Source organism: Scomber japonicus, chromosome 17 (genome assembly GCF_027409825.1).
Source record: "Scomber japonicus isolate fScoJap1 chromosome 17, fScoJap1.pri, whole genome shotgun sequence".
Taxonomy (NCBI): domain Eukaryota; kingdom Metazoa; phylum Chordata; class Actinopteri; order Scombriformes; family Scombridae; genus Scomber; species Scomber japonicus.
Genome location: NC_070594.1, coordinates 18,813,037 through 18,839,964, shown reverse-complemented (window position 1 = coordinate 18,839,964; position 26,928 = coordinate 18,813,037). Strand labels below are relative to the sequence as shown.

Below are 26,928 nucleotides of genomic sequence, written 5' to 3'. Positions count from 1 at the left end.
ATGATCATTTTAAACAAAATTCACAGACTAAACAGAAAAAAGATGCCGTGGGTCAAGATCCATATTTAGTCACACCTACATTATAAATAGTGTATGTTGTATGTTTCTCTTCTCAGATGTAGTTATTCCAGAGAGCCCAGAGGCCTATATAAAACTGACTGAGAACACATTGAAATCATCCTCTGGTAGGAAACAACAGCACTAATAAGGAATGCTACTGCATGAGTTAGGAGAGCATGCCATAAGCTACGATGAAAACATGCTTGTCTAACACTCCCACACTAGGAAGTATAATTTGAGCTGCATGTCCCACCATCTAGAAAAAGTCTTTGTATATATCAACACGCAAAGATGACTCCATTGCATGCTGAGTTCACTAAATGCTAATCTCAACCATTGCATCTGTGTTCTTGTGTTTTATTACTTTTTTTGTCATTCATTTCAGACCTAATATCATTCTTTAACGTCTTCAAACCCGACCTCTGTGTTCGTCTCTGTCATGAGGTGCCTGTACTTTGCAATTCAGACTGCCATTTTGTCTAAACACTTATCAGCATTAGTCCACACCAACCGCATGCTAAAGACAGTCATGAAGTCATCTAAAAATGTTCCTGTTCCTGAGTAGTCTTTTTATGGCTTCTGTGCAGCAGGTGAGCCAGGCCAGCTAGAGGCCAGTCTGAGACAGCTGGACCAGGCTCTGGATGCAGGACGATACCACCTCCAGCAGAGAGAGGCCACTGCAAACCGCTCCAGCCCCGAGGTTGACTCCACATACATGGGCTATGTGAGTATTTAGAAACAATAGAATATCATGCCTACAAGTCTTCAAAATATATTGTAATACAGATAAGTTATTAAGAGACATGTTTGGCTGTAAATCACCATTAGCCTATTGCTTTTGTTTTAGTCCTAGCATATTTATAATCTGAGTTAAAAAGCAGTTATCTATACATAAAATGCAGCTCAAACAGGAGAAAATAAAAGGCACCAGTAATAAAAAGAAAGACATGGGCAAGTCTATAAAAAAGAGCAATACAAAATGTTGATGTTCAAATAAATAAATCAAAATCATTTAGAGCAAGATCATAAAATGGTCTTGGTGTTTCTTAAATCTGTCAAAAGAAGTTGCTTGTTTAATTTGTGGTGGGAGTGTTTTTAAACCATCAGTGCCTAAAAACAGCGGTCTGCTTCACTATTACTTTTTATAGTTAATTTTGGAACATTTAACAAGGCTACAAGACCAAAGGGGATAGTTTGGAACATACTCAGATAATCAATCAATAATGTATGAAGGTGCTGAAACATTAGGAGCCTCAGGCACCCAGTGCAGTGATGCTCAAGCTGGAGTAATGTGTCACTGAATTGTGTACAAGCCTATCAGTGACTTTTTTCAGTAAACTTGAATAAAGTGCATTACAATAATCCAGGTGCAAAAATACAAAAGCATAAGTCAACTTTTTTGGCATCTTCCAGTGTAAAGCAGCATCTAACTCATTATTTTGTAGGTGACAAAAGACAATCTTTGGAACATTGTTTATGTGTGAATTAAAATCGAACCCAAAATATAATAACACCCAGGTTTTTTCCTTCTGACTTGTTCTGTGGTGCCAGACACAGAACAAGGACGACTCTTTAGTATTATGAAGTATTAAGTAGTTTTCAAAATTTCTCTATCAAAAGATTCATAACTTAAAATTTGCTTCAAATATAAGCCATAGACACTCAACACTGGGCTGTACAACAATTAGTATACATGTATGAAACTGTATTTGTATAATCATTATAATGTTCAGTGTTTTCATTTTCATAAGATGACTAATATACATAAAGTTCTTTTACAAAATATTTTGGCACATTTGGCACTAAATACATAAAACTCATATTATTCTTCCAGATGCGTCTGATGGGAGAGTGTCGCGGCAGCATAGACGCAGTGAAGAAAGCAGAAGGAGAACTGACAGAAGACGAGGATGACATGCCGGGACTCACGAACCCCACCAGCACAGACACCCAGAGTGCAGGTCAGTTACACACACACACACGCACACACACTGCAGACATTCCCCTTTTAAAAAATGCGTGAGCTGTTTTGAATCAATCTTCCATTGTTTGTTTTCTCCCACAGGTGTGATCGAGCGCTGGGAGCTGATGCAGGCTCAGTCTCTGAGTGAGAAACACAGGCACAAGCAAGACCTGCAGCAGTGGCAGCAACTGATCTCAGACCTGCAGACCATGAGGGCCTGGCTGGGTCAGTCTGAGGCCGAACTCAGCAAGCTTCGAGGGCTGGATCTCAGCACCGACATCCAAACCATCCAGCAGAGAATCAAGAAGCTCAGGGTTTGTGTGCTGTGTGTCTGTCTGTTTCATTTGCTTATCTGAGCTTGAGCAAGAGTTTGACAAGAAAATACATCAATTTTACAACATGGAAATTGATTTATGGGACTGAATTTCTTGAAAGCTAGTAAAACATCTTTTTCTATAATAATTAATTTGCTTGTAATTTGGAAATTGTAGTTTCACTCATCACTTATTTCTCAACACACATTAATCCTAGTTGTAAGCAAGATATCTGCTCTATAATGCAACCCTCTGAAGCAGACATGGGCTCTAGTAACCTACATCTAATATGTCCCAACCATCCTGCTGCGCTCTGTATGTCAACACCTCATCTATTCTCAGCTCCTCTTATCTGGTAGCACTGCACAGTCCAGTCTGGTTGATAGTTCAGTGCCATTATAAATAACCTCTTGACCCACATTTTTAGATGCCGCTCTGAGTTCTTTGTTCTGTGTCTCTCAGGAGCTGCAGAAGACAATGGATGCCCACAAGTCAGAGGTCCTGTCTATCAACCTGAGCAGTGCCGATTTCCTCCAATCAGAGCTTGACTCTGAGGAGGCGTGGGAGCTGAGGGACGGACTGAAAGAGATGAACTCACGCTGGGACCGGCTCGGTACCTCACTGGAGGACTGGAGGGAGGAGTTGCAGAGAGCACTGATGCAGTGCCAGGTACAATAAACCACACACAAACAAAATGACAAAAAAGAACAAGATGCAAAAAATAACAGGATTTTCAAATTATAATTTTTATACTAATGAAAAAACAAGCTTTCTTTGCATATGTCATGCAGACTTTTCATAGAATCATAAGCTCATTTTAAAAGGTTGCAAAAATACATACATTTAAATCTGCTTGTGTTTTTCCTGCATTTGCATGCATGACTCCAGTAGAATTTATTGATTACATTAAAAATATATATCGGTAAATTTTCGCAAATTGCATCCATACTATCCAGGGAAATCACTTAAAAAATTATTTAACTTGTAGGAAAAATGTGCACAGTGAAAACAGTCCAGTCTCATTTAAAACAAAAGCAGATGTAATTCAATGCTGTCCTTCCTTTCAGGAGTTCCACGAGATGAGCCACGGTCTGCTGCTGTGGTTGGAGAACATCGACCGCAGGAGGAACGAGGTGGTGCCCATCCCTCCCCAACTCGATCGTGACACATTACGAGCTCATTACAAAACACTGACGGTACGTCTCTCTAATACCAGATTTGTACAGAGCAGACTTGTACATTATTTGATTGGAGTGAGTGCATGACTCAAACTTTGTAGTCCTTAAAGTGGATTTTGGGCACTAAAGGAGGAGGGTGGATTTCTGAGCAACAGTGATCAGAGTTACTGCTTTTACTTCTCTCATCATATCATTTAGGACTAAGTGAAGTCTGACAGTTTAGATTTTGGGAGAACTATATCACAATGACAAAGACTTTATTGTCCTGCAGCAAATCAAGCGTGAGCTGCTGGACTCGCAGCAAAAGGTGTCGTCCCTTCAGGAGCTGTCGGCTCAGCTGCTGGTCAACACTAAACCTCAGACTCTGCTACTCCAGTCGGAGGCTACAGAGGAGATCCGGCCACAGGGCAGCGAGTGTCTGGAGGCCCAGGAGAAGGTGCATGTGATCTGGAACAGGCTAAAGCTGCTCCTGAGGGAGGTCAGCTCTGACCTGGAGGGGCTGGAGAGGAGACTGGAGGCTGTGGACACGCGGCAGGTCAGATGATGATGATGATGATGATGAATGACTGACAGAGGAGTCACTTTATTATTGATATAAAATGTAAACAAAAATTATTATTCATGTGTTTTTTTGTTTTTTGTTTTTTTCAGGATGTCTTGCCTTTGCCTGTTGGCAAATCAGAAATCTGTGTATCAGCAGGTCCTGTGTCAGAGGCAGCCATCCAGAGTCGCAAACGATTGGTAATGTTTCTTCATAATATCCAGCAGGGGGGGCCAGCCCCTGTACCCAATAAGTATAAGAATAATAATAAAACTGCCAATCTACCTTCTCCCTTCTTTTTCCCCAAATAGACATCCCATTTACCCTTTTTGAATTGCTCTGCTAACATGTACACAAAAACATTTGTTGCTGCCCCCCCCTCCCTTTTTGAGATGATTTTGCTGCCCACCCCCATGTTGATCTGCAAATAATGTACAAGATAACCTGGCTTTTCATTTTATGATAAAAATCTTAATCGACTAAAAGAAACATATTCTAAGTATTATACTGACTGTGTAAACAGCATTTCAGCATATTTGATTTTGTAAGTCTCTTTGGATTTGACTTTTCAGGAGTTAGTCTTGAGAAGCCAGATTTCTTGGTTCTTAAAATCAATCACCATCATTGATTATGTTGCTGCTTTTTGGTTGTTGATGATTCTTCCTCTAGCGATGTTATGGCTCTCTTTATGTTATTTGGTTGTTTTTTCTTTCATCTGAGGCTTTGTCTTTATTTGCCCTTGACTGAAACATTCTTTTCTTTCTTCCACCCTTCCCTGCTCATTATGCGGTACAGCCCCGAGGCAAAAGTAGTCAGGCCCACCCAGGACACCCTGAGAGCGGCCCGCGCCACAGGTACCTCTCCCCTCGAACTCTAGAAAGACGGGATGATGATGGAACCAAAGCTACGGCCAATAAGAAACTTGATTTTTATTAACACAACCCATGAGAAAATCAATCAGTCATGTTTTGTTCACTGTAGAAGATTTTGGATAATTGGATGTAATAATCTGATCAGTTGATTCGTACTGATTGGTTTGAGGGCTTTAACACTGTGTTCCATGATCCTCCCTTATTCTAGAGGCCATGTTATCAGCTCTTAAACGGGAATTGCCTACATCAGGCCATTCCCTTTCACCTTTAAATGTTTTTTATTTCACTGCATCACTCTGCTCTGCTGCTGCTCGTCTTTCCTCGTTTGAATTGCATCGTGAAACGTTGCCTCTTTGCTGTTCCTTCCTCAGAGTATCTGTGTAGTACTCTCCTCGCCCACTAGATGGCATTATCTGAATTTCACTGACTCCTCCTCTGTTTCTTCAGATGTTTTTCTTTCTTCATGTTTCCTTCCTGTTTCATTCTCTTCATAGTTATAACAGAGGATATGATGCATTAACCCCTGCAGGTTTTCCTTTCTCCTTTAACTCCCACTTTATTTCCTCTGTTTCCTTTCCAGACCTTTTAAATCATCCACCTCTGACTCTCCTCTCATTTCTGATTCTTTCTATCTTTCCATTAAATACAAATAATAACACCTCGGTGAAGCCTTGGCCTAAAGTGTAGCAAAAATAATGTGTTTGTTCTCCCCAGATAGCATCCTTTGTATAAGAAGCAGGGACTCTCTATTGTATACTAATGGGAAATTGAAGTCCAACGAAGCAAGAGGGGTTGTCTGGCCTTAAAACTTAAGCCACATACATAAACACACACATCATGTGATGGTGTTCATGCATATTCACAGCAGTCATATCTGTAGGATGTAGGAGGACTAAATGAAATTGGCAGGCTGCAGATTGAGCGACTGGAGGGATGTCAGCATGTCTGACCCTCCCTCAGCCTCAGCGAAGATGAGTCGCAGTGAGAACATGCTGTTCCTCCCCTTGAGTCTTGGCTCTGACAGTGGAAATCTCCAGAGAGGCATTTGACATTTCTCCTGCTTCTGTTTGGAATGAGACGTGGCATTGAACTCTCACACACTCTGCTCTAAAGCCAGAGAGTTTCCCCACCCAGGGAGGCTTTCTACAAATGCTTGTGGTTTTAATTCTTTGTTTTGTGTGTTTGTGCCAGTTTTGTGTGAGTCTTTAAGTGTGTCTCTTCTGTGTGACTCTCTTGATCTCTTTACCTGTTGGATCTGGTCTATTTGCTGCATTTTAGTATTTTTGCTTTCCTTCCTATTGACTCTTGGTACTGCCATTCTTTTGACAGACTTGAGTAAAAAGTGTTTGCAAACAATGTTTTTTAACCAACAAAAAAAATGACAGAATTAAGACACAGAGAGCAGTTAATTGCTATTCTCTTGATTACTTGCCTCATGGTTTGGTCTATAAAATCACACAAAACTGTGAAAAATGGCCATTTCCCAAAGATCCAACGATATTGACTTATTAGTTGTAAATAATTTCACATTTCAAGAATCTAATCAATCAAAAAATATTGAATTTGTCTTCACATTGACTAAAACAAACCCCAGAAAGTATCTTATCTCCCAAGTGTTTTTAATTAACTGCCTTAGCTTTCTAGTTATTTAGTACACCCCTCAATTGTAGAAAAGCATTAAAGTTAATAAAATGGGAGTTTCATGGTTTTTCACACAGCAGTGATTTGCAAATACTAATGAACTCGGGTCCGTTTGTCTTCTGTGTTTAACTTGTGTCTGTGCCTTCCTGCAGCCGGAGCAGATCACCAGGCGCCGCTGGCTGCGTTTCCTCCCGTTCTGACCTTCTGGACAGCGTCTCCTCATCAACCTCCTCCTCCTCCTCAAAGAGTCAGTCCTTCCTGCTGCGGGTCTTCAGGGCTGCGCTCCCCGTCCAGCTGCTCCTCCTGCTTCTCATCGGCCTGGCCTGCCTGGTGCCCATGACCGAGGAGGACTACAGCTGCCACCACGCCAACAATTTCGCACGCTCCTTCCATCCCATGCTGCGCTACACCAATGGACCTCCGCCCATATGAGGCCCAGCTGAATATCTACCTACTGCTTTGCCAAGGACTCCACTGACTCATGTGAATGTTTCCTTTTCACCCCGTGCCCTAAAAGCAACAAACTCTTCCCTGTTGGGAAGCAACATGCATTATGAAGTGATTCAGAGGTGATATGAAGACTTCTCTCACTAACATTGCACACACACTGTCCTGAAATCACCTCAACCCTTTAAACCACCACCCTCCAGTACAAATGGACCTTCATCTGGAGACCCCCCTCTCCTATCCCAATCCAAATATTTCATGTTGTTTTAATTCTGTTTTAACTTAAATGTGTATATTATTTTTTTAAGGTTTCTGAGGAAACCTGTGAAATCAATGAAAAACAAAGCACTATTTATATACTGTATGTTGGGAGCCAAAGTCGACCGTGCGTTTTGTCCATGATATCCAGTGCTGCTACTATTTATTTAGTGTTCAATCAGTTGTTAGATTGTTAGTATTGATGAAGCTGAAGCACCACCTTGAGTGTGGATATGTTACCTGTAAATTGTAGAGTAGACTTGCAGTTTGAGTAGCAATCATTCACAAACGTAGATGTGAAGAGATCCTTTCCAAAACGTATGAAGACCTACTCGGACACGACTGAATCAGCACAGACATAAACTGAACAGGAGAACTCTCTGAGGGATGAGAGGTAGCTTAATATTTAGTTTTTTTTGCTTGACAGATTTCAAAAGAACCTGCTTGAATTTGTAAATTAGTTTTCATACTAAGTTAAAGCTAAAATCTGAACCTATAGCACTGACATGAGCACTGTCTGAAGGTACTGCACTGAAGCCGTCCAGCCAAGATGGCCGACTTCTTTCCCCAGAAAGCCACGGCTTGTATTCCTGTTTTTATTTTCAGTATTTAAACCACCCGGGGCAATTATAAAGATATGCGCTCTCGTTTTAAAAAAAAAATTCAATTGATTTGTATATTTTTGTTGAAATGCCTTTGAATATTGGCATTTATTTTTTTATCTTTCTGTTTGAGCATGCACTTGCAAGTCCCTTGCTTTTAAGAAAGCCAAACAATCACTGGTAGTGTTGAAGTAGATGGCTGTGACATGAAATAGTGCGCTTTGTTATAACGGCGATAATTATCCCGCCGTGATGAGACATCAGAATCTGTAAAAAATGATGAAATATGAAATGGTTATTTATGTATGTACAGTTTGCTAATGCCGACTTCACGAAGAATAATCTCTTTGCAAATAATAAAACATGAAATATTTACTTCTAATTCTTTGTTTTTGAAAAATGAGCTCAGGGAAATCAGTGTCAGAATATTTTCCAAGTTTTATTTTATGCACAGTAAACAAATGACAGTCAGGTCAGGTTTGACTGGATTTACACTCACAGCTCAAGCTGCCAAATCCAAATTTCTGACGGCATATGGAGGCTTTTCATACATGCACAGCATTTTTATCCTTGCAGCATCTTCTCAGGTGACTAGAATGATCATATTTAAGTATTTGCAATTACAGTAAAGGGCAGCATAATGGCCAAATTTATTCATTCTATTTGACATATTTCAAATATTGCTTTAAGTAGTTTTGCAGGCCATAAAACAGAGAAGGATTTGCTTTATAAAGTGGCACAGAGCTGAAATGATCAGTTAGTTGGAAAATAAACTTTTTTTAGGCAGAAAATATCAAAATTTTGCTTCTCAGTTGGGTTAAGGTTAGGGTCATATGGGATAGTAATACATTTGGGTTTTGGACAGTTGTTTGGACAACTTCACAAAAGCAACTTGAAGATATCATCCTGGGCTCTGGTCAATTGTGATTTATTGTGACCATTTTTGCTATTTTTTTTATGGACAAAACAATTGAGAAAATTGATGCCGTTTTCATAAAGAAGACACCTGATCATGTCCACACCAGATTTCTTTCTGATCCAATTGAGTCTATTTAGACAAAAGAAATCAATTACATGTGCATGAACATTATATTTGGGATTTTTCAGGTGTGTAAATCCAGCCAAACTCAACTGAATTAGTGGATGAATAATTGACCGGTTGTAGGTTTCATGTAGTTTAAATGTGGTACAATGCATAAAGACAAGAATCTATGCTTCAAGTCAGATTTAAGCCTCAACTGCCCTAACTCTGTCTCTCACAGTCTCTCTTCCAAACACAAACAGATGCACGCACACATATTTAAGACAAAACTTTGTTGCGAGTAAGCGCAGACAACAAACCTAAACACAAAAAGCTGTGAAGAAGGTGAAGTTACCCAACAATAAAGCCTGATTTCCTTCATGATGTAATCAGTGCTGCAGGATTTGATCGTGTGATGTTTAACTACATGAAATGCAACAGTACAATGAATATATCCTCAGACACTGTTCTTTTCATAATTGATTACTTTTTTGGTGTGAAACTGTGTGTGCGCATAAGATGTGATACCTGACATTTTGTCTTCACCTGGCAGTTTTAACACAAAATAAATTACACATTCATTTGATCCACTTTTATCATTATCATCAGTTTAGTGTGCAATCACCATTTAAATGTAAAAGTGAAAATAATGCCCAATAGCCCCTTAAACTTAAGAGGAAGTGCACTTTGGTCGAGGCAAATAAAAAGGAAAAATTAGCTGCTCCTCATTTCAAATTACTGTAGCTAACAAAAGGCCACAATATGAATAACACCTGCAATTTTGGAAATAACGAGCTGTACTGTAAAGCTATTAGAGGCTGACTAAAAATCACAGATATGAAAGGCAGCGTAGAAGAGTAACTGCATTTAAGCTCAGATTGAAGTGAGTAATTGCTGCTGCTGGAATATTTTCTACCTAAACAGAGACAACTATAAAATCACTTAATTTATAAATAATCATCTCATGAAATTAATTCAAATACAATGTTTATCTTTCATTCCCAAAGCCCTCTTGTTCTAAACTACACACGTCATCCATAAAAATGACTTCTGACATGTATAAGACCTTCAGATGTTACTTGTGCTCCGTCTCATAGGATGTGGGTGCAGTCAGAGCGGGACCCTCCAAATTGCAGGACACCTAGACCTGAGGGGGGTCTGCTCGGGCTCTCATGGGTGCCTCGGATTCCTGAACTGGAGCCAGCTGAGGAGGAGCCGCTGCCACTGCCGCTACCACCGCTGCTGCTGCTGCTGTTGTTGTTGTTGTTGATGATGATGCTGGTGGTGGAGGGAGGCTCCTTGTCAGCTTGGGACCAGAACTGTGATGGTATGACCGGATGGTGGAGGCGGTGAGCGTCTAGCATCTCCAGCAGCAGGTCGTACAGAGGCACTTTGTTCTTGCACTTCATGCTGTAGAGGTGTTCCATGCCTTTGTTACTGCAGGCAGCGTAAACAAGGGAGAGATGAGGATATAGTTTATGAATCAGTCAAGTAATGAGCTTTCTACAACCCTGATTTTACGAAACTAGGTTAATCCTTTAAAATACTGAATAACATGCAATTAAGTTGTTTTGTATGTGAGCAACACTGTATTCTGATTTTACACACAATTTGTTTTCTTCAGTTGGTCCAAAAACCTATAATATTTTAATATTTTCTTACTTCTCTATCTATTCCTGACTCCTCTAACCCCAAGCTCACACTTTCTTACTGAAGAAATACACTGTACATCTCTAAAAACAGGCTACAAATACTGTACATACTTTAATTTATTTAAAAGGTAAGGTCAGATAATTTCCTAAAACAGTTGAGTGCTGTAGTACTTCAGCAAACGTTACTCAAACAGGAGTAAATTCTCAGGACTATTTTCAGATTTACACACATTTGATTCTGTCGTTAGTATTCACAGCAGCAAGATGCAGGGCATAAGTGGGATACAAAATACACCACAGTGCTCCTGTTATTGTAATGAAGGAACATGGCACCCAGTGTAATGATGTGGTTCACTGATGTGTTTTAAATAGATAACAGATGAAGATGAATACCCTAACTCAGGCTTTGGCAACAGGAACAATACTAGATACAAACTAAGTTTTACTTTTGGTCCATTTATGTTGTATTGTTGATATAACATAATACCTATCCTCTAAACACCAGTTTAACCCTTTTCTATTATAGTTACTGCTGTAATGTTTTCTACTAACATCAGTAGATATAAATAACGTTTAACCTGTGGAGATGAGACAAAGACTCTAGCTGGCCATGCTAAAATCCAATTACCTGAAAATAGACAATCAATGATGTCTCTAAAAGGAACCCTAGCACTTTTAAACTTTTATATTTTAAGCTCCTTCTGTCCTACTGTGAAATGATGAAGGAGCATATTTAAATTGAAAGGCTTACAATACCATATGGCAAAACCCAACAGAGCCCTTCTCTAATTTAATGTCACCTCATGTGTCTGATGTGAGAGAGCAGGAGGAGCAGCTGGGCCTGCCGTCTCGACTGCTGCTGGACCGAGCCTCCTGATTGGCTGATGCAATGTATGAGAGCGTCTGTGATGGTGTCCAGCATGTTTTGTACTGCTGCGCTGTCATGTAGGGGCTCCATTGTGCTGGTGCAGAAAGCGAAGGCACCTAACAGAAAGAAACCATCAGCTTACTGCATATTTTCAAGCTAATGGAGCTTTCTTCTCTTTCACAGAAACTTCAGCAGGGAGTAATACACTCATATATACATGCTCATGTGCTGCCCTGATATGATAAACATCACTGCTGACGTCAGATTCATTCAAAACTAACAAAAAACAACAATGTTCAACAGATTTGATTAAGACATACAGGTACAGTTGGAGCATTAATTGTGGTTGCAGTATTGCCCACACAGCAATCAAATGTTCATCTGTCTCGAGCAGCTGTGCCAGTAGTGTCATCCTGCTGGTATTTCAGTCTATGCAGTTTCCTATATAGAATATCTTAATCTCCGGGACAAACACAGCCCTGTGTGCTGTCTCATGTTGTCATGGGAACAGTTATCGGGCATATTGACGATACAGGCCTTTCCAGAACACTCTGTTCGCACAATGTACCTGAGTAGCATTCAAAGCTATACCTCTGTGGGTGTAGTTTGACACTGTTCAATATTTACTCTGGGGAACAGAGAAGGAAACCTGTGAAAAGTGGCGTGTATGCAAACAGAAGAAATTAAACTAGAGAGCTTATGTTTTTATTAGTGACATTTCTTTGCCGTTTACCAGTCAGTGTTTCCAGGCATCAAATTATGAAAATGTTTCACCAGAAGGTAACAAAAGCTGTTAACACAGGCAGATAAAGTTAAGACACACATGTTGCCTCACCAGAGTTGAGCAAGATGATAGCTTTGAGGCAGACAAACTCTTCAGGTTTGAGTTTGAGCATGCGGAAACGGGATGTGGTGGCGAGCAGCATGTCAAAGATCTCGGCCATACCCTCAACACAGTCGCCCTCGTTCCTAAAGAGGAGAATGACAGAAAATATGAGGAATATTAAAACAAAACTCAGAGTGCATTTAAAAAAAACAGAGCCCAAGTTCTGGGCTGCAGTGCACCATCACAAGAGTAACTTCATCTGTTACCATGAAACTATCCGAACAGCGGCCAGATAAACAACTAATGGACCGAATCACTGCAAAGCTCCATTTGCCAGTAACACTGAAACATGATGGAAAGATGGATAATATCCAGTGGTCGGAGTGCAAGATAAACTTCAACAACACAGAGCCGAGGGAATTTGTCAAACCTGACCCACAGCATTTTAGTCATCATGTCCAATTGGTGAGGACACTCAAACAGGGACCAGGTTTTAGAGATAATACTCTGTAATACACTTTTGAATCAAATGGGACTATCAGGCACATCAGAGGGTAAAAGCTCTGTCTGTCTGTCTGTCTGTCTGTCTGTCTGTCCGTCTGTATGTCTCCCTCATCCGTCTCTCTGTCTCCACATCTCTCTTTTTCTGAGAGGTAGATACTGTGGTTTGGCTAGCTTGTTTACTTTGAACACAGGGGGAATGGAGGGAACAGGCTGTGCCTGCAAAGCAGAAAACAGTCATGTCTCATGTCTCCCTGCATGTCTATTTTCTCGTCTTCTCTGCTCGTCATTTAGCTGTCTCCTTCGCCTCCTTCCCCGTCATCTCTCCCTCCGCCTCTCCCTCCATCATTCTTCATTTTCCATCATTCCTTACACTGAGGCTTTGATTAAATCTCTGTCCTGCTTGCCAGCTCAGCACCGTAATGATAAAGGGGTATTTCAAGTTAGAGAGATGCTGCTCTCCTCTCCATGGGGAACAAATAATTAGTCTTTCACTCTACGGCGGACGTGTTGGGATGGCACAATGGCTGGCAAGGTGTGAAATGGAAAATCTACAATGCTGATGTATCACTCTTGAGATGTGTGTGAGAGTGAGAGAAAGATGTAGAAATTAGGAAGGAAAAGCAAGGACCATGAGACGAAAGTAAAGAAAGATGTAACGTGGTTTTCCTCACTACCTGTCCAGTATGAGGTCCTGCGCGAAGATGAGTTTGCCGGGGCAGTGGATGGATCTCCAGACAAGCCCAATCATCAGCACCTCTAGCCACGAGCTCTCCAGCAGCTGCACCTGGTCATGGAGGGAAAGCTGCAGGAAACCTAACCAAAGAATACATAAATGAGAATTGATGTGAAAGGACAAAAGTAAAATATTGGGGTGATCTACTACTGGTTCGAGTCAATTTCACACTTTTGGTAGCTTTCAACAATTATCCTGCATCCGTATCAGCTCTTTGACCAACTTCACAACTCATCACTAAAAACTGTTATTCATAAACATCAGACAAAATATGTGCTGATGGCTTGTAGGCTTTTAGATCACAACATGTATTTGGCAACCAGACCAAACCCAAACACAGAAAAATGTCTGATGTTGATAAGTGTTGTTTTATCAGTGATGATAATTTGTTACAGTGGGCATAGTGAACTAATTAACACATGCAGGGTTAAATATTTTTTATGCACCATCTATCCACTCATAAAAATAAAAATATGCTCTATTTTCTGGCAGGGATATGGCTACTTAAATGAAACCATCTGCAATCTCTCTGCTCTAATAAGAAGCCTTATCGCTGGCACTCAGCTGTCTCAATTCATATGTAATTACAGCCAATTCACACCCATTGTCCCCCTCTGCACCCTGTTCGGGACCCCTCGCAATTAAAACTGTGTGCCTTTGGGCTTTTAGTGACGCACAAGGTTGTAATACCTCAAAATCAGGATTTACTCACTTAGAGAGCCTGCTGTTGTGTGTACGTGTGTGTATGTGTATGTGTGTGTATACGTGCATGCAAAAGGGTGATGTGTCTTATACTGCATTTAAGCTCTGTGGGGTGCCGGCAGATTGGCCAAACAATCCTCTCCAAGGTGATGACTGTAATTACCATCACTGTAATGGCTCTGCATTTGTGTGTGTGCATGTCCATGTGTGCTCCCATCACCAACTGTTGTCTAAGTAGTGAAATACAAGGCCACAACCTATGAAACACAGTACATCTAGACATTTGAATGGTGTTTCTAAGCTTTTGAAAAGAGGACACATTCATAGATGTCCTGGTGTTTTGGACCTGCCCTCAGCTTTATCAAAGGGCAGGTAACCTTACTTGATGGACAAGTTATGGTGAATGTCTCTACAGGTATAAACTTGAGGCCAAATATTTGAACAGCTACCTTTGAGTTTACATTCAATGTTGGACCTAAACCACTGAGCATTAAATTACAGGATATTATAGTTTTTGCATCATTATTGGCAACCATTTTATTAAACTGGAAGTTACCAGACCCCCTAATGCATCTCACTTTCTTACAGACCTGACGATATGTCCTTTAATCCAGTACTTTGATCATCTTGAGAGTCTTTCTAACAGTTTCAAACAGTCTTTCTGACAAGATCCCCAGTAACTGTATCGTCATATTTTCAATATTTTTGCAACTTCTTGATAGTGAAGCTGCAGTGAATCAGGAGGGTGCTAGGGAGTTTGTTAACAATGTTGTTGTACATTATGTTGTAAATGTACATTTTTTAACAAGTTAACTGTGACTGTCTTTTCAATCCACAGTGGAATTTCTTCCATTTAACACAGCATCTGACAAATTAATCACAAAAATATGTGTACAAAATGTGTTATAGACAGGATAGCTGGTGAAATCTGGCTAATGATAAAAGGACTGTAATAATTCACTACAGACCGAGTTAAAGACAGGATATGGTTGATGTTAATAGCACATGAACATCACCGGACTCCTAGCATGCGCCAAAATAAATCTCAGAGGAGTCTTATAATTCCAATTGGTGGTAGGTTTTTGCTCCATAACACAGTACAGGCCAGAACGTGAAGATGAAAGCCAAATCTCAGCATCTGGGAAAGTCACTGTTACTGATCAGTGACACTGTTATCATAATTTTGTACCAGCATAAAAAAATTAAATTAATTAACTTTACACGTGTATATGTTAAACAGGTCTCACAGGGGGGGGTGAGATGTATTTCACATGTTTCTAATGGAATTTCACTGTTTTTCTTTTTAGGTATCTTAAAAACGGGTAAGATAACTCTATCATCTCTGTACAAGTACAACGAAATGTTGTTTGGAGCCAACCTATAAATGCCCATTTAGAATAAAAACTATACACTATAAATATGAGATACAAAAATATATAATGATCAGAACAAAGCAAGATTATGTACATACAGAGTAAAATGTCCAAAAGATAAATGATAACCATCATCAGAAAGAATCACTGAATTATAATTTAGGAAGGTTTGTACTGCTGACAAAAAGGATTATGCTTATTGGTATTATTTATTTTACTCAAACCTGGAAGCTTCTTGGCCCAGGCGATCATATGGACCAGCTCCTTGTCAGCCATGCTGGTGAGCAGGGTCATCATGGTGACCTCAGTATAGGGTCGGCCCAGCTTCTGACGGGAACATAACATTGGGGGCTCAGCTCCCTGGAGCAAGAGGAGCACCTGGGGCCAGAGAAGATAAACACAGTCAGTCTAAGAAGATGATTTGTAATATCTATGACCCTTTGACCTTTTGTCGAGAGCCACTTTCAGGTCAAATTTCCCCCTGACCTATGAAACAAACAGCTGCATTTCCAAAAAATTTGCAGTAGATAATTATAGTCTCCACATGAATCAGTACCTGGTCAGAAGGCATGGCAGCTACTGATGATTTTCCTCCACCAGTGCTGCTGCTGCTTCGTTTCCTCCCATCTTGGGGGGGAACTGTTCTGTGCTCCAGCTCCTTGGTAGACTTGTCTCTGGCACCAGTCCATCTTTTATCCCGCCGCAAAACACGACCACGATCTTTGCGCACACCTTGAGGACACAGAATGGTATAATACAAAATAAACTGCAAATACACACAATTAGGGCTTTTCCCTCCACATCTGACACACATGACCTGGTCTTAGCATTAAATCCAACAGTGCACATTATAAGGATGCATGTGTGATTCAAATAGTATGAAAACAAAAATGTGGGTGTGCACCACTCAGTGGCTGTACTCCTTAAGAGGAAATCACTTCAAGGTCATGTTAAAGTTAGTCTGAAGTTTATCTGCATCCACCAGCACGTTCACATTCGTGCCAATCCTCTGAGCAATAAGCCATGATTGATAGATGACCTCTGAACATTAATTATACAGAGATCATCTAAATCGTAATTATTTTGTTGACACAAAAACAACACAGAGGCAGCACAAATTGTGCAAATAAAAAGAGAAAGTAGACAATTAGACAATTTAACCAAAAAAGAAACTGATAACAAGAATGTGGAAATAAATAAAAACTATGCAAATTGCATAAAAAGAAGACTCAACAAAATTAAACTAGTTTTAAAAAGGTGTGTCTTGCAAAAGATGTAAAATCTGCTGTCTGTCGGTGTTTCTACCCACCTCCTTTCATCATTCCCACTTCATAACACTTCCTAAGACGGCAAGCCTGGCAGCTCTTTCTCCGATTCCTGTCAATAGTACACTGATTGGTTGCTGGGCACATATAGTCATTGTGACCTGAAATGGAAGAAAATCTATTACTTCAAGCCCCCCACTCAGGTGTTCAGTTCATATTTAGGTTATTTAGTGGCCAGGAACACTCTATTCCCATTTTTTAAATGGATCTAAGATGGAGCAAATTAAAAACGTGGCATCTTCTCTTTGTCATTGCCATGGAGACTATTGGTTTCTTTATATGACGGGTCTTCCATGTAAGACAGTGCATCAATATGATGCCGAAGGATCATACCACAAACATGATGAAGCCGCGTACAGCAGATGAAGCTTTTAAATACACACATAGGCAGTGGTACATGGAGGTTGAACACCATGTTGTATGAAAGACAAGGGATACAAACAGAGAGGAAAATGGATGGACGGCTGATGGCACAGTGAAAATAAGTTAATATTAAATACATTCTACTACTTTAATTCAATCTCAATTTCACAATGTGACACTTTAATGACATCTTGTTTGCTTCATTCTTCTACTTTTTTCTGACACTGATCGATTCAGTTTAAGCACTTATTTCTCTAAGTTACAAGCTCAGTTACAGTCAATACCTTCAGCCTATTAAACTGTTGACATATTAAATCACAATCATTTCAAACTTTCATCCAAACTTTCATTTTCATGTTTTTTTGATTTGCAGATGTACCAGATTAAAACCACTCTACATGTTCTTTCTTTTTATGGGGAACAGTGCTCCATTGTTTGTCTGTATGACACTATGCTTCTGAAGTAGCTTTAGATTTTTCACAGCATATACACTCAAAGACAGAATTCAATCATACGTATGTCTTAGTTTAATTAAATGTATATGTATATCTGTGTTTTTATTTTAGGAATTCTTGCTTATTTTACATGAAATTTCAACAGTTAAACTGTACAACATAAGACATGATCTCCAACAAACAGGTAATGTTTTAAGAGTTACATCTACAGTAATCACAAATGAAAGCAGTCTACCTACCCTGGATGCTCCGCTTGAAGAAGGCTTTGCAGCCTTCACAGGACCACACCCCATAGTGGTACCCTGAGGCATAATCACTGCATACGGCACAGAAACGGGTCTCTTTGGCCATCTCAACCCCCACGGCTCCTGCTCCTGACTCCCCCACAACGTATGACTCGTCACTGACGCTGCACTGGTCCTCTCTGGAAATTGGCTGCTGACTGGATGGCCCACTGGACCTGGAACACCACAGAGATTTCAACTTCTCAGCTAAATAATATCACATATTCACTTGATGATTCCATATTTTTATAATAACAGTAACTATAATTTGTGATGCTGATAAAATACTATGAATGTGTATCTTTTTTTTTCTTGCCATAAAAACAGATGGACATTTTGCCTTTCATCTGAAAAATGTCTGAGCCAAATGCTTAATTCAGCTCTAACATTTATCATAGTGGCTTTAATTTCACAGTGGCTGAGACAAGAGCAGAGTACTATTTTCCACCTGAGCCAGGAAACAATCTGTACGTGTGCTTCTGTTGTTCTTACGTATTGTTCCTTTCTCAAGGTCTCTGACAAAGTCCTTAATCTCTGGAATTAGAAACCAGGGCAAAGCTTGATCCTTTCTATAGAGATAATGGCAATGTTTTGTATAAAGCAAAAGATTAAACAACAATACAGTAATATAATTATGTTTTATTAATGACAGCCTTTTAGGTTTGAACAGAATGCCAATCACATAATTCATGAGTAAAATACATTACATCTAATTATGTACAAATCTTTTCCCCAACAACCATGCAATCAGAAAAAAGCAATAGAGCAAACATGTATAAATAATTATTACAAACAATCTAAATTGACTAATAATATATTTTCGCCAATGACAATTTGTGATGATGAAATCAGTTAAGGGAATTGAGCTGATATGACAACTCTTACAGGTTTATTTAGGCTTTGATTGCACTGTTCCTATAAGTTACATAATCAGACAGTACAAACAAAATTGACCAAACAATCAGATTAAAGCACAGGATGTTGTGTCTGTTACACATTATTAACCTTCCCAAGAGATTAATTACTTCAGTAGTGGCCAGATATACACTAACGTCACCTCACTGATTCTAAAACTATTTCAAGACTATAAAAACAACCCAGCTTTCTCCACTAATCTAAAGACAGACTGTGTTTCCTCACCTGTAGATGGGTGTTGAAGTAGTTTCCAGATAGTGATGGCTGGGCGGGTGCATGAAGGGGCTGAGACGTGGGCTGGAGGGCACAAACACAAGAGGACTAGTGGGCCCACTGCCCAGAGACTGAAGGCTGCCATCTGAGGGTGGTCCGTTGGTGTCCAGAGGAGCAGAGTAGTAGCCAGTGGTGGAGTGGCTGTAAAGAGGAGTCGGGGCAGGGGTGGGGGTGGCATAGTCGTATGTCCCCTCCAAGAAGTCCACAGTGGCTACCCCTCCAGACCCCCGGCTCTCTTCGGGGTACATGTCACTGAGGGGGGCACGCGGTGGAGGAGAGAGACGTAGTGGGGAGAGGGTGTCCAGCTCTGAGATGGGTAGGCTGATCCTGGGTCTGAGTACTGGTCCGCAAGGCTGCCTGTTCTGCGCCGGGCTCTGCCTGAGCAACATCACAGCACAACAGCACTGATAAGCAACATGATTTAGACTTGCTCTCCCATTTGCTGGGAGGGGGAGTGGAGATGAGAGCTGCTCTCCCTCTCTCTTTACTGTTTCCTCACACTCTCTGTCTCCCTTACCTTCCCTTCCTCTTTCCAATACAGCCTGTCAGGCAACTTGAAGGCTTCACTATTTTTCCAGTCCCACTGTCCTATCTGACTTAAGCTTCCGCTTACCCAGACCCCCCCCCCAAAAAAAAAGAAATCCGAAAAGACTCCTCCCAACCTCCTTCAGGTTTTTTGTCAGCAGAGCCTTTCACTCTAATATATCTCTACTAACGTGTAGGAGGGAGGGAAGGCTGGTGTGAAAAGGAAAAAGAAAGATGGACAAGGAAGTGTAATTTCCAAACAATTTCTTTTCACACCACTATAAAAATGTTCTTAACTTAACACTTAACCTTTGTTTTACTTCAAAAGCTTTTCTTGGTTGCAGCTCCTATCATGAAAAGAACAGCTGGAAGTCTCTCTGGGAATATTTATCGTACATTTAGCTGATATTCAGCACACTACCAGCATGATATATCACCAGTCTATTTGTAGCCAGATTATTGAATACACCTGAGACTCAGCAGTAAATCAAATCAATGTGAAATGAGAAACATTATGACAGTGGTTTTAATAAACCAGGCCTAAATGAATGATGACCATGATTCACTACTCACCTCTTACACGTGAATCGCCCTCATATCTGCTGCATGATACCGGGACTGTGTGAGTGTTCTCTCTTCCTCTCTGCTTGCCTCTCTCATCTCTCTGACTCTCAGACATTTAGCTGGACTCATTGGACACAATGGGAACGGTGGAAAGGTTAAAAAAAACAGATAAACAAATTAAAGATGCAGACAAATCGATAGGTGTGTTTAAGTGCCAGGTCACCATAACACAGTAAACAGAGCAGGAGGTCAAAACTCATTCCAACATCCAATAATTGCACAATCCATCCTAAATGAGGGAATTGAGGGTAATTTTAATAACACTGTATGATCTAAATTCTATATCTATTTGCATATATTAAATTCTATATTATAATAATTTCAAAGAAATCGATAGAGGGGAATTAACAAAAGTTCTGTCTTTGTAACATTTCACTGAAAAGAGACTGAACTTATGGGATCATAATATAAACTGGTTAATCATTACTTTATCAGTTTAAATCACATCAGATGGAACAAAATCAAAGGAAGAGTATTTATGCAAATAAAGATTTGAAGGAATCAACGTTCATGTTTACAGCACTAAAGCTCCAGGTTTGTAATTGTCAGGGATCCTTTTAGTCCTTACATGTTTTGGGACCAGGCATCAAGGTAAAAAAACAACCTTATGAGTTGAAAAACTAGTATCACACTACAAATTTAGGGATTATTTTGTAACCATATCCAGTGTAAAATGTAATCAATAACCATAAGTGAAATGTTAAATAAATCTCCAAATAATTATTTCTTCTTGCACACAAATGCAAAACCTTAGATTATTAATTTCAAATGAATTATAATTTTGTTTGTTTTTTTTTAAATCAAGAAAAAAATATTTGGTGATTGAATTAAAGTCTGCTCATTTGCATGAAATACTGTCATCTATTGTAATTTATATGAAAGAACTTTAAGCTAAACATAATTACAGGCAACTATTGACCTCCACATCTGAGGAAAAACTCAACATTTGGCACAGAGGCTTCATTCTCTCTTCTTTGTGCAACATCTTTCTTGAGTAAACAGCCCAATTTTTTGGGACATGTCAGGTCAAGTGGAAAACAAGTATCCCTGATGATTATATATATATATATATATTTATTTATGCATTTCCCAGGGATAAAATGAAGAAATTGTTATATTAGGAAAATGAAGGGTGAGATACCAAATAACTAAATCACCTAAATGACTCATTTGCAGCCTAAATGATGTCACTCAGTTTCCCCAGCTCATCTGGCATTGTAATGCACAAGTTGTAGCATTTCCAGCTATTTTGCTGGCTGTGTTTTTAGGTCCAACCTGACCCAGAGTACTGTATATAAAAGGTTGTCAGGTAACAACAATTAAACATGAACATGGTGAACACAATAATGGATTATCTCAACTGAGAATAGATTAATCTTTCAATGTCTGGCTGGATGAACTGAGAAACAGTCTACCTTCATAGATGGGATTCAAATGGTAATTAACTTAACATTTGATGCTTTGCAAGAATGCTGCAAAAAACAAACTGCAAGGTCATTATTACTCACATGCTTATAAAATACAACAGTGGGAAAAGAAGACCAGTCATTGGAGTTCTTTATTTAATCAAACCCATTAATGAAAATGATATAATTCCCCCCAGCAGCACTGAGTTAGCATCACCTCTGAGGTACTACTAACACTGACAATGAAGATTTAAATTACATAACAGTGTGCACAGAGACATCCACGTTTATCTATGAAGATACAGAGGTCAGGGTTGCTGTTTAAAACAAAACAAGCAGGTCGTCACTGTTGTTGTTACACTGCCCCAATAACAGTCCGCTATCTTTAAATCCGGGCAAAACATGTTATGACATGCCTTGGATGAATTTAAATAAATGTCTGCATGTTTTAATGAATGCATATCAATAACAGTGAAACAACCTGAGCTGCATTAAAATAACTGCATATTACATTCATCATCACTCTTCTAAATTGCATGCAGAAGCAACTGTATTGCTGCTGTAAGGATGAGGATATATAAATTCTTGCTTAATTTTCAATGCAATATTTGTTAGTAAGATCTATATCAACCTGTAGACATTATGACTATTGAAATAAAATACAGTGGAAATATTTTTGTCATCTCTGTGGATACATTTGTCACAGTAAACAATTGACTGGTGTTCAAATCATAAGAAAAACATTTTAGTCTGAAAGTGCAAACATTTTAAGTATGAGATCATGATATCATATGATTTTACAGTGAAAATAAAAATGAACTATTTGTTACTGTGCATTTCTGTATCAAACATGATGAAGTGATAACTGACAATGAGGGAAAATTACACCATTTAACAAACTTGTATAACTAAATGGTATTATGGCTCAAAGATAACTCCTGCTTAAGTCACTGCTTCACTGTAATGTTGCATGAATGCTTGTCTTCCTGCTGAGGTCAGTCTTACTGTTCTGAGTTTGGGCTGTAGAACTGAACGACAGCGTACTTGCCACTGGTCATCCAGTCTGGATCTTGGGAGCTGAGCTTCATTGCTTGGCCTGGCTGCAGACCGACCTGAATGTTAGCCTTCAGAGTCCTCAAGCTGCACAGTGGTGCAGGTCCAAACCCCCTAAGTGCAGTATCAAAGCCCACGGTGTGGTCCCACTCCCTATCCCCTGTCAGCTTCCTGTAGTTGAGATCACCTTTAAACAGCACCAGGTCTGCGCTCTGCAGGGTCGCATACAGGTCAGGAGCATCAGCTGCCATGTCATAGAACTCATGTGGCAGCGTCCAGAAAGGATGGTCATGATAGGACCACACACCCTCCTTCAGGTAGCTCTGCCACTGTACACCACTCTTTGACATCCACTTGTGATTGGCTGCCATGGTCTGCTTGATGGTCCATTGAAAATCGTTTGCCGTCACGTCAGAGACAAACCATGGGAAGGATTTGCCATGAAAATGAATCTCACTGGCTAAGCCAGAAGCAACCAGGAAGTCTGCTAGTACCAAGTCAGTGACTAACTCAAAGCCAGCATTGTCTAGAACAATGTCCACTCTGCCAGAGGTCGTTTTCCCTGACTGTTCTTGCTGCTGGGCCGAAATAAGAGTTGACCATACCATGTTGGAGTCATCCACCAAGATGAAGGGTTCTAAGCTATTGAGAGAGTCTATGGGGCTGGTCTTCTGTGAGTTGTCCTGGCCAGAGGAGATCGACAGGTCACACTTGTTCCCCCATAGAGAAACCTTAGAAAAGTCAAATGACAAAGTAATATAAACCCTCTTTTGTAGAACATTAACAATTTGAAGAAGTGAGTTTGAGATAGGCTTTTTTTTTTTTTTACTTTTTCACTTGAACAAAACAGTGTGCCTCACATATACTAAATAGCTGCATTTATGTACCCTTTCAGTGTGTGCAAAATTAATACAGAGTTTAAACACTAAACTGGATAATTAATGAAAATGTATTAAGTTATTTGTTTACCTATTCATTCAGTTAAATCAGTTAAACACTTCACTTGCCTCAAAGTTACAAAGAGTGTACTGACCTTTAGTAATTTGTTGAAATGCTCAAGCAGCTGACTTTTAGAAGTTTCTTCCATGTTCTTGTTGACACCCTCCAAATATGTACATAGGGTCATCACAGCCTGCTGAGACTCAAAAAAGCTCTGAGTCTTTCCCTCATTAAAGACATCATAGTCATTGATGGGAGGACTGCAATAAAAACAGACATAAAGTCATGACTGGGGCAGAACTAGCACATAATATAGAAAATGGAGAGAGGCTAAGGCTGGGCAATATATCAACATCAGCTTTTTATTGTTCTTGTTATATCTTCAGATTGTTAACATTGAAACTCAATTGTTTATTGTAGTTCAATGTAACAGTTCACAAATGCTGTCAAATCTGCCTGAAATTGATTTCACCAACATCATATTGAAAACATCTTCTGTGGTTTAACATATCTTAACTGATACTATGATGTACTGCACAAGGTAAATGCTTCTCACTTGAGCCAAACGGCCTCCTGTATCCTGCGGTACATGTAGCACTCCACATAAAGCCATGGAGACTTGAACCAGCTGACAGACTCCTGGTCCCCTTGCACCCCCTGTTGTCTCTGCAGGTACTGGTTCCAGGAGTCTATGTCCTTGAGACCGTCTGTCAGGGCTAGTACAGGCTTGTCAGTTTGCAGCTCATTTCTCATCTTAGACAGCAGAGAAATGGTTTGCTTCTCTGCTGTAATACCCTCCTGTATGAAAACACAAGAGAAACACAAGGACATTTCTGTTTTAACATGAGCCTTATAATTCAAGATGTAGTGAAGGAAAGGACCACAAAATTTACTAGGTTAATCATTTAATAACAACAATAATAGCAATACATTTTATTGTACCACACTATCCTTCATAGTGAATTGCAGAACGCTACAGTATTAAAAAACATGAAGCACACAACATCAACAAGATTATAAGTTAAGATGACAAATCCTTACCTCACCATATTCTTCAAAAAACTTGTTTTTGTTGCGATGGATTGTGTCTATTACTTTAGTCAGTATGGTCGGCAATCTGTCTTTCACAGTCAAATAAGCAAATGACCTGGAGGGAATAAATACAGACATAACATTATAATGGCATTGCTTATTATTAGCGCTGTAGCAGGACTAGTAAACGACACAGCTAATTAGCAAGACCTAATGTTATATTAGCCCTAGCAATGCAGACACTTCGACTGCAATGACCGCACGTAACTTGCTGTATGCTGTTAGTACAGATATTAGATGGATTTAACATTAACTGAGCAGACAGTGTCATTAAGTGTCAGACAGTGGGATATGTGCAGTAAGTCAGTTAGCTAAAAGCTAACGCCACTGCTGGCTCGGGAACGGCAATCCTAACATTAACGATCCGTTTAAGTGCACCAGTGTTGTCGCCCACAATATCTTAAAATACGACATGGTAGTTAAAGTAGCTGTCAACATACCCAACCACTTTGGCAGAGAGAGAAGGAGGAACTCCGTGCATAGGTTGATCAGCCGCCATCATTTTAGCTGTAGAAGGTTCAAAATTAACTTTATGGATAACAGTTTTCAGGACAGGACAGAAACAAAGTTTAGGATTCTGCTTGAAAACGACGAGTAATCTCTCAATGGATGTGACTCACGAAGTAGAGATTATTTCAAGCGTCACTTCTTCTATTCCTGTTGCAAAATATTCTACATTTTAATGCTAATTTCACTTCCTGGTTCCCTGTAAACTTGGGTTTTTATTTAGGATGCTCTGCTACCATCTAGCGGTCCTCAGCATGTAGTATTTATAACATGCTACATTTGAGCCCTGTGACTCACTCTGTCGTGCCATGCAGCTGCTGTCTGCGTTAAATGCCTCAAAATGTCTATTTTCTGTGTTGAATCAAAGCCTGATACGCGCTGCCGCATTGCGCATGGCTTGGCCGTTGTTGCGGCAGCATCCTCGAGGCATCCCCTGTTGTCTGTGGCAACGGTTGTCATGGAGACATTGATTCGTCCTATCAGGAAATGGCAGATGTCGAACACCCCCCCCCCCAGGCTTTTTGGCGGGAAAGGAAGGGAGGGGGTAGTGTGGGGAAGACCCTCAGTTAGACCTATGATGATATACTAATGATACACATAGCCTACATGGAAATATGATGGTACAGTAGTGTGTATGTTACAACCCACAGTCTATGGTTACAACTAGGCCATATGTTAAACTTATTTGTGAGTGTAAAATAAGTTCATGTAGCCTGTTGTATGCCTGTAAGTGAGAGCATTAAAACCTTTCTTATATACAGCCTATGGTTAAAACACATAAAGACAAGAGTTCAAATGAAAAAAGCTTCCTGAATAAAAAAGTTGTTATGCCTGTTTTAAAAGAATCTAGGTCTGTGCTCCAACATTTTATAATTAGGTCATACAGGAAAACGTTTGCTCGTTTTTGTAGCCTTGAGAAAAGGATACACACAGGTGCTTCATGTGGGCCCACCCATAGTGCACAAAACCAAAGCATTAGGGACCAGACTAAAATGTTTTATGGTGCATTTTGGGATGGAAACCGGGACCACTTTCTCACATTCTCTTTTTGTGACTGATTGATTGGCTGCACCCTCGATTAGGCTGGAAAAATACGAATATCAATTAATTCTAGCGGCGTTTTTTTCCTTCTCTCTCAGATCAGCCCCGGTCACTATGGGAACACGGAGGGCCGTTGTCAGGATGTGGGGTCCTTGGGAATGGGAGTCCAGCTGCGTCCACCTCCGGTGTTCATCCACCGCCGGCCTCCCTTCCCCCCGCCGGGACCCAGCCTGGCCGGATCTGTTTTTCTAAACCGAGAGTGGAGTGACTCACCACTCCGGTTTCAAAACAGGCCATGAACGGGGGGAGGGCAGCAGTTAACGTTAAAGGCACTGTTTAAACAGGTGCTCCAGCTCACCACATACAGTCGCAACAGCAGGTTTACAGCCTAGGTATTTAATCTACGAGACTCAGTATGTTGTGTGCAAAGTCGTTTGTGCACTGACGTCATGACTGGCCAAATCAGACGCAAATCTCACTGTACTTTTTACGTTTTAAGCAATTTCATGCAGTCTGTGTTAGTTTTGAAAATGCTTTATCGCAGGAAAAATCAATTTACTGGAAATCAGTG

The 26,928-nt window shown here is 40.1% G+C and overlaps 3 protein-coding genes across 8 annotated transcripts in view; 1 reads left to right on the top strand and 2 right to left on the bottom strand.

The window, feature by feature from the left end:
* Positions 1 to 8,250, top strand: part of syne1a (spectrin repeat containing, nuclear envelope 1a) — a 116,616-nt gene extending 108,366 nt beyond the window's left edge. For all 3 annotated transcript variants that reach the window (XM_053336444.1, XM_053336445.1, XM_053336446.1), the window contains 10 exons: positions 117 to 185; positions 651 to 784; positions 1,895 to 2,021; positions 2,126 to 2,337; positions 2,800 to 3,006; positions 3,405 to 3,533; positions 3,787 to 4,050; positions 4,167 to 4,256; positions 4,852 to 4,910; positions 6,722 to 8,250. In XM_053336444.1, the coding sequence (XP_053192419.1) occupies positions 117 to 185; positions 651 to 784; positions 1,895 to 2,021; positions 2,126 to 2,337; positions 2,800 to 3,006; positions 3,405 to 3,533; positions 3,787 to 4,050; positions 4,167 to 4,256; positions 4,852 to 4,910; positions 6,722 to 7,001 (1,571 nt within the window). In that variant the 3' untranslated portion in view covers positions 7,002 to 8,250. The remainder of the gene's footprint in view (positions 1 to 116; positions 186 to 650; positions 785 to 1,894; positions 2,022 to 2,125; positions 2,338 to 2,799; positions 3,007 to 3,404; positions 3,534 to 3,786; positions 4,051 to 4,166; positions 4,257 to 4,851; positions 4,911 to 6,721) is intronic.
* A 120-nt stretch (positions 8,251 to 8,370) lies between these two features.
* On the bottom strand, positions 8,371 to 20,358 carry esr1 (estrogen receptor 1). 3 transcript variants are annotated; one of them, XM_053337582.1, is made up of 10 exons: positions 20,269 to 20,358; positions 19,123 to 19,548; positions 17,938 to 18,158; positions 16,865 to 16,981; positions 16,112 to 16,287; positions 15,780 to 15,933; positions 13,422 to 13,560; positions 12,253 to 12,386; positions 11,350 to 11,533; positions 8,371 to 10,334 (listed from the first exon to the last, which is right to left on the bottom strand). In XM_053337582.1, the coding sequence occupies exons 2-10, from the start codon at positions 19,416 to 19,418 to the stop codon at positions 9,989 to 9,991; spliced, it is 1,767 nt and encodes a 588-aa protein (XP_053193557.1). In that variant the 5' UTR covers positions 19,419 to 19,548; positions 20,269 to 20,358; the 3' UTR covers positions 8,371 to 9,988. The 3 variants fall into 3 exon arrangements, with proteins under 3 accessions (XP_053193557.1, XP_053193555.1, XP_053193556.1); XM_053337580.1 differs by lacking the exon at positions 20,269 to 20,358 and having other exon boundaries at positions 19,123 to 19,647; XM_053337581.1 differs by lacking the exon at positions 20,269 to 20,358 and having other exon boundaries at positions 15,780 to 15,882; positions 19,123 to 19,647.
* A 1,509-nt stretch (positions 20,359 to 21,867) lies between these two features.
* On the bottom strand, positions 21,868 to 25,479 carry armt1 (acidic residue methyltransferase 1). 2 transcript variants are annotated; one of them, XM_053336878.1, is made up of 5 exons: positions 25,250 to 25,479; positions 24,759 to 24,864; positions 24,274 to 24,515; positions 23,812 to 23,977; positions 21,868 to 23,509 (listed from the first exon to the last, which is right to left on the bottom strand). In XM_053336878.1, the coding sequence occupies exons 1-5, from the start codon at positions 25,309 to 25,311 to the stop codon at positions 22,727 to 22,729; spliced, it is 1,359 nt and encodes a 452-aa protein (XP_053192853.1). In that variant the 5' UTR covers positions 25,312 to 25,479; the 3' UTR covers positions 21,868 to 22,726. The 2 variants fall into 2 exon arrangements, with proteins under 2 accessions (XP_053192853.1, XP_053192854.1); XM_053336879.1 differs by having other exon boundaries at positions 24,764 to 24,864; positions 25,250 to 25,285.
* Between the last annotated feature and the right edge of the window lie 1,449 nt (positions 25,480 to 26,928).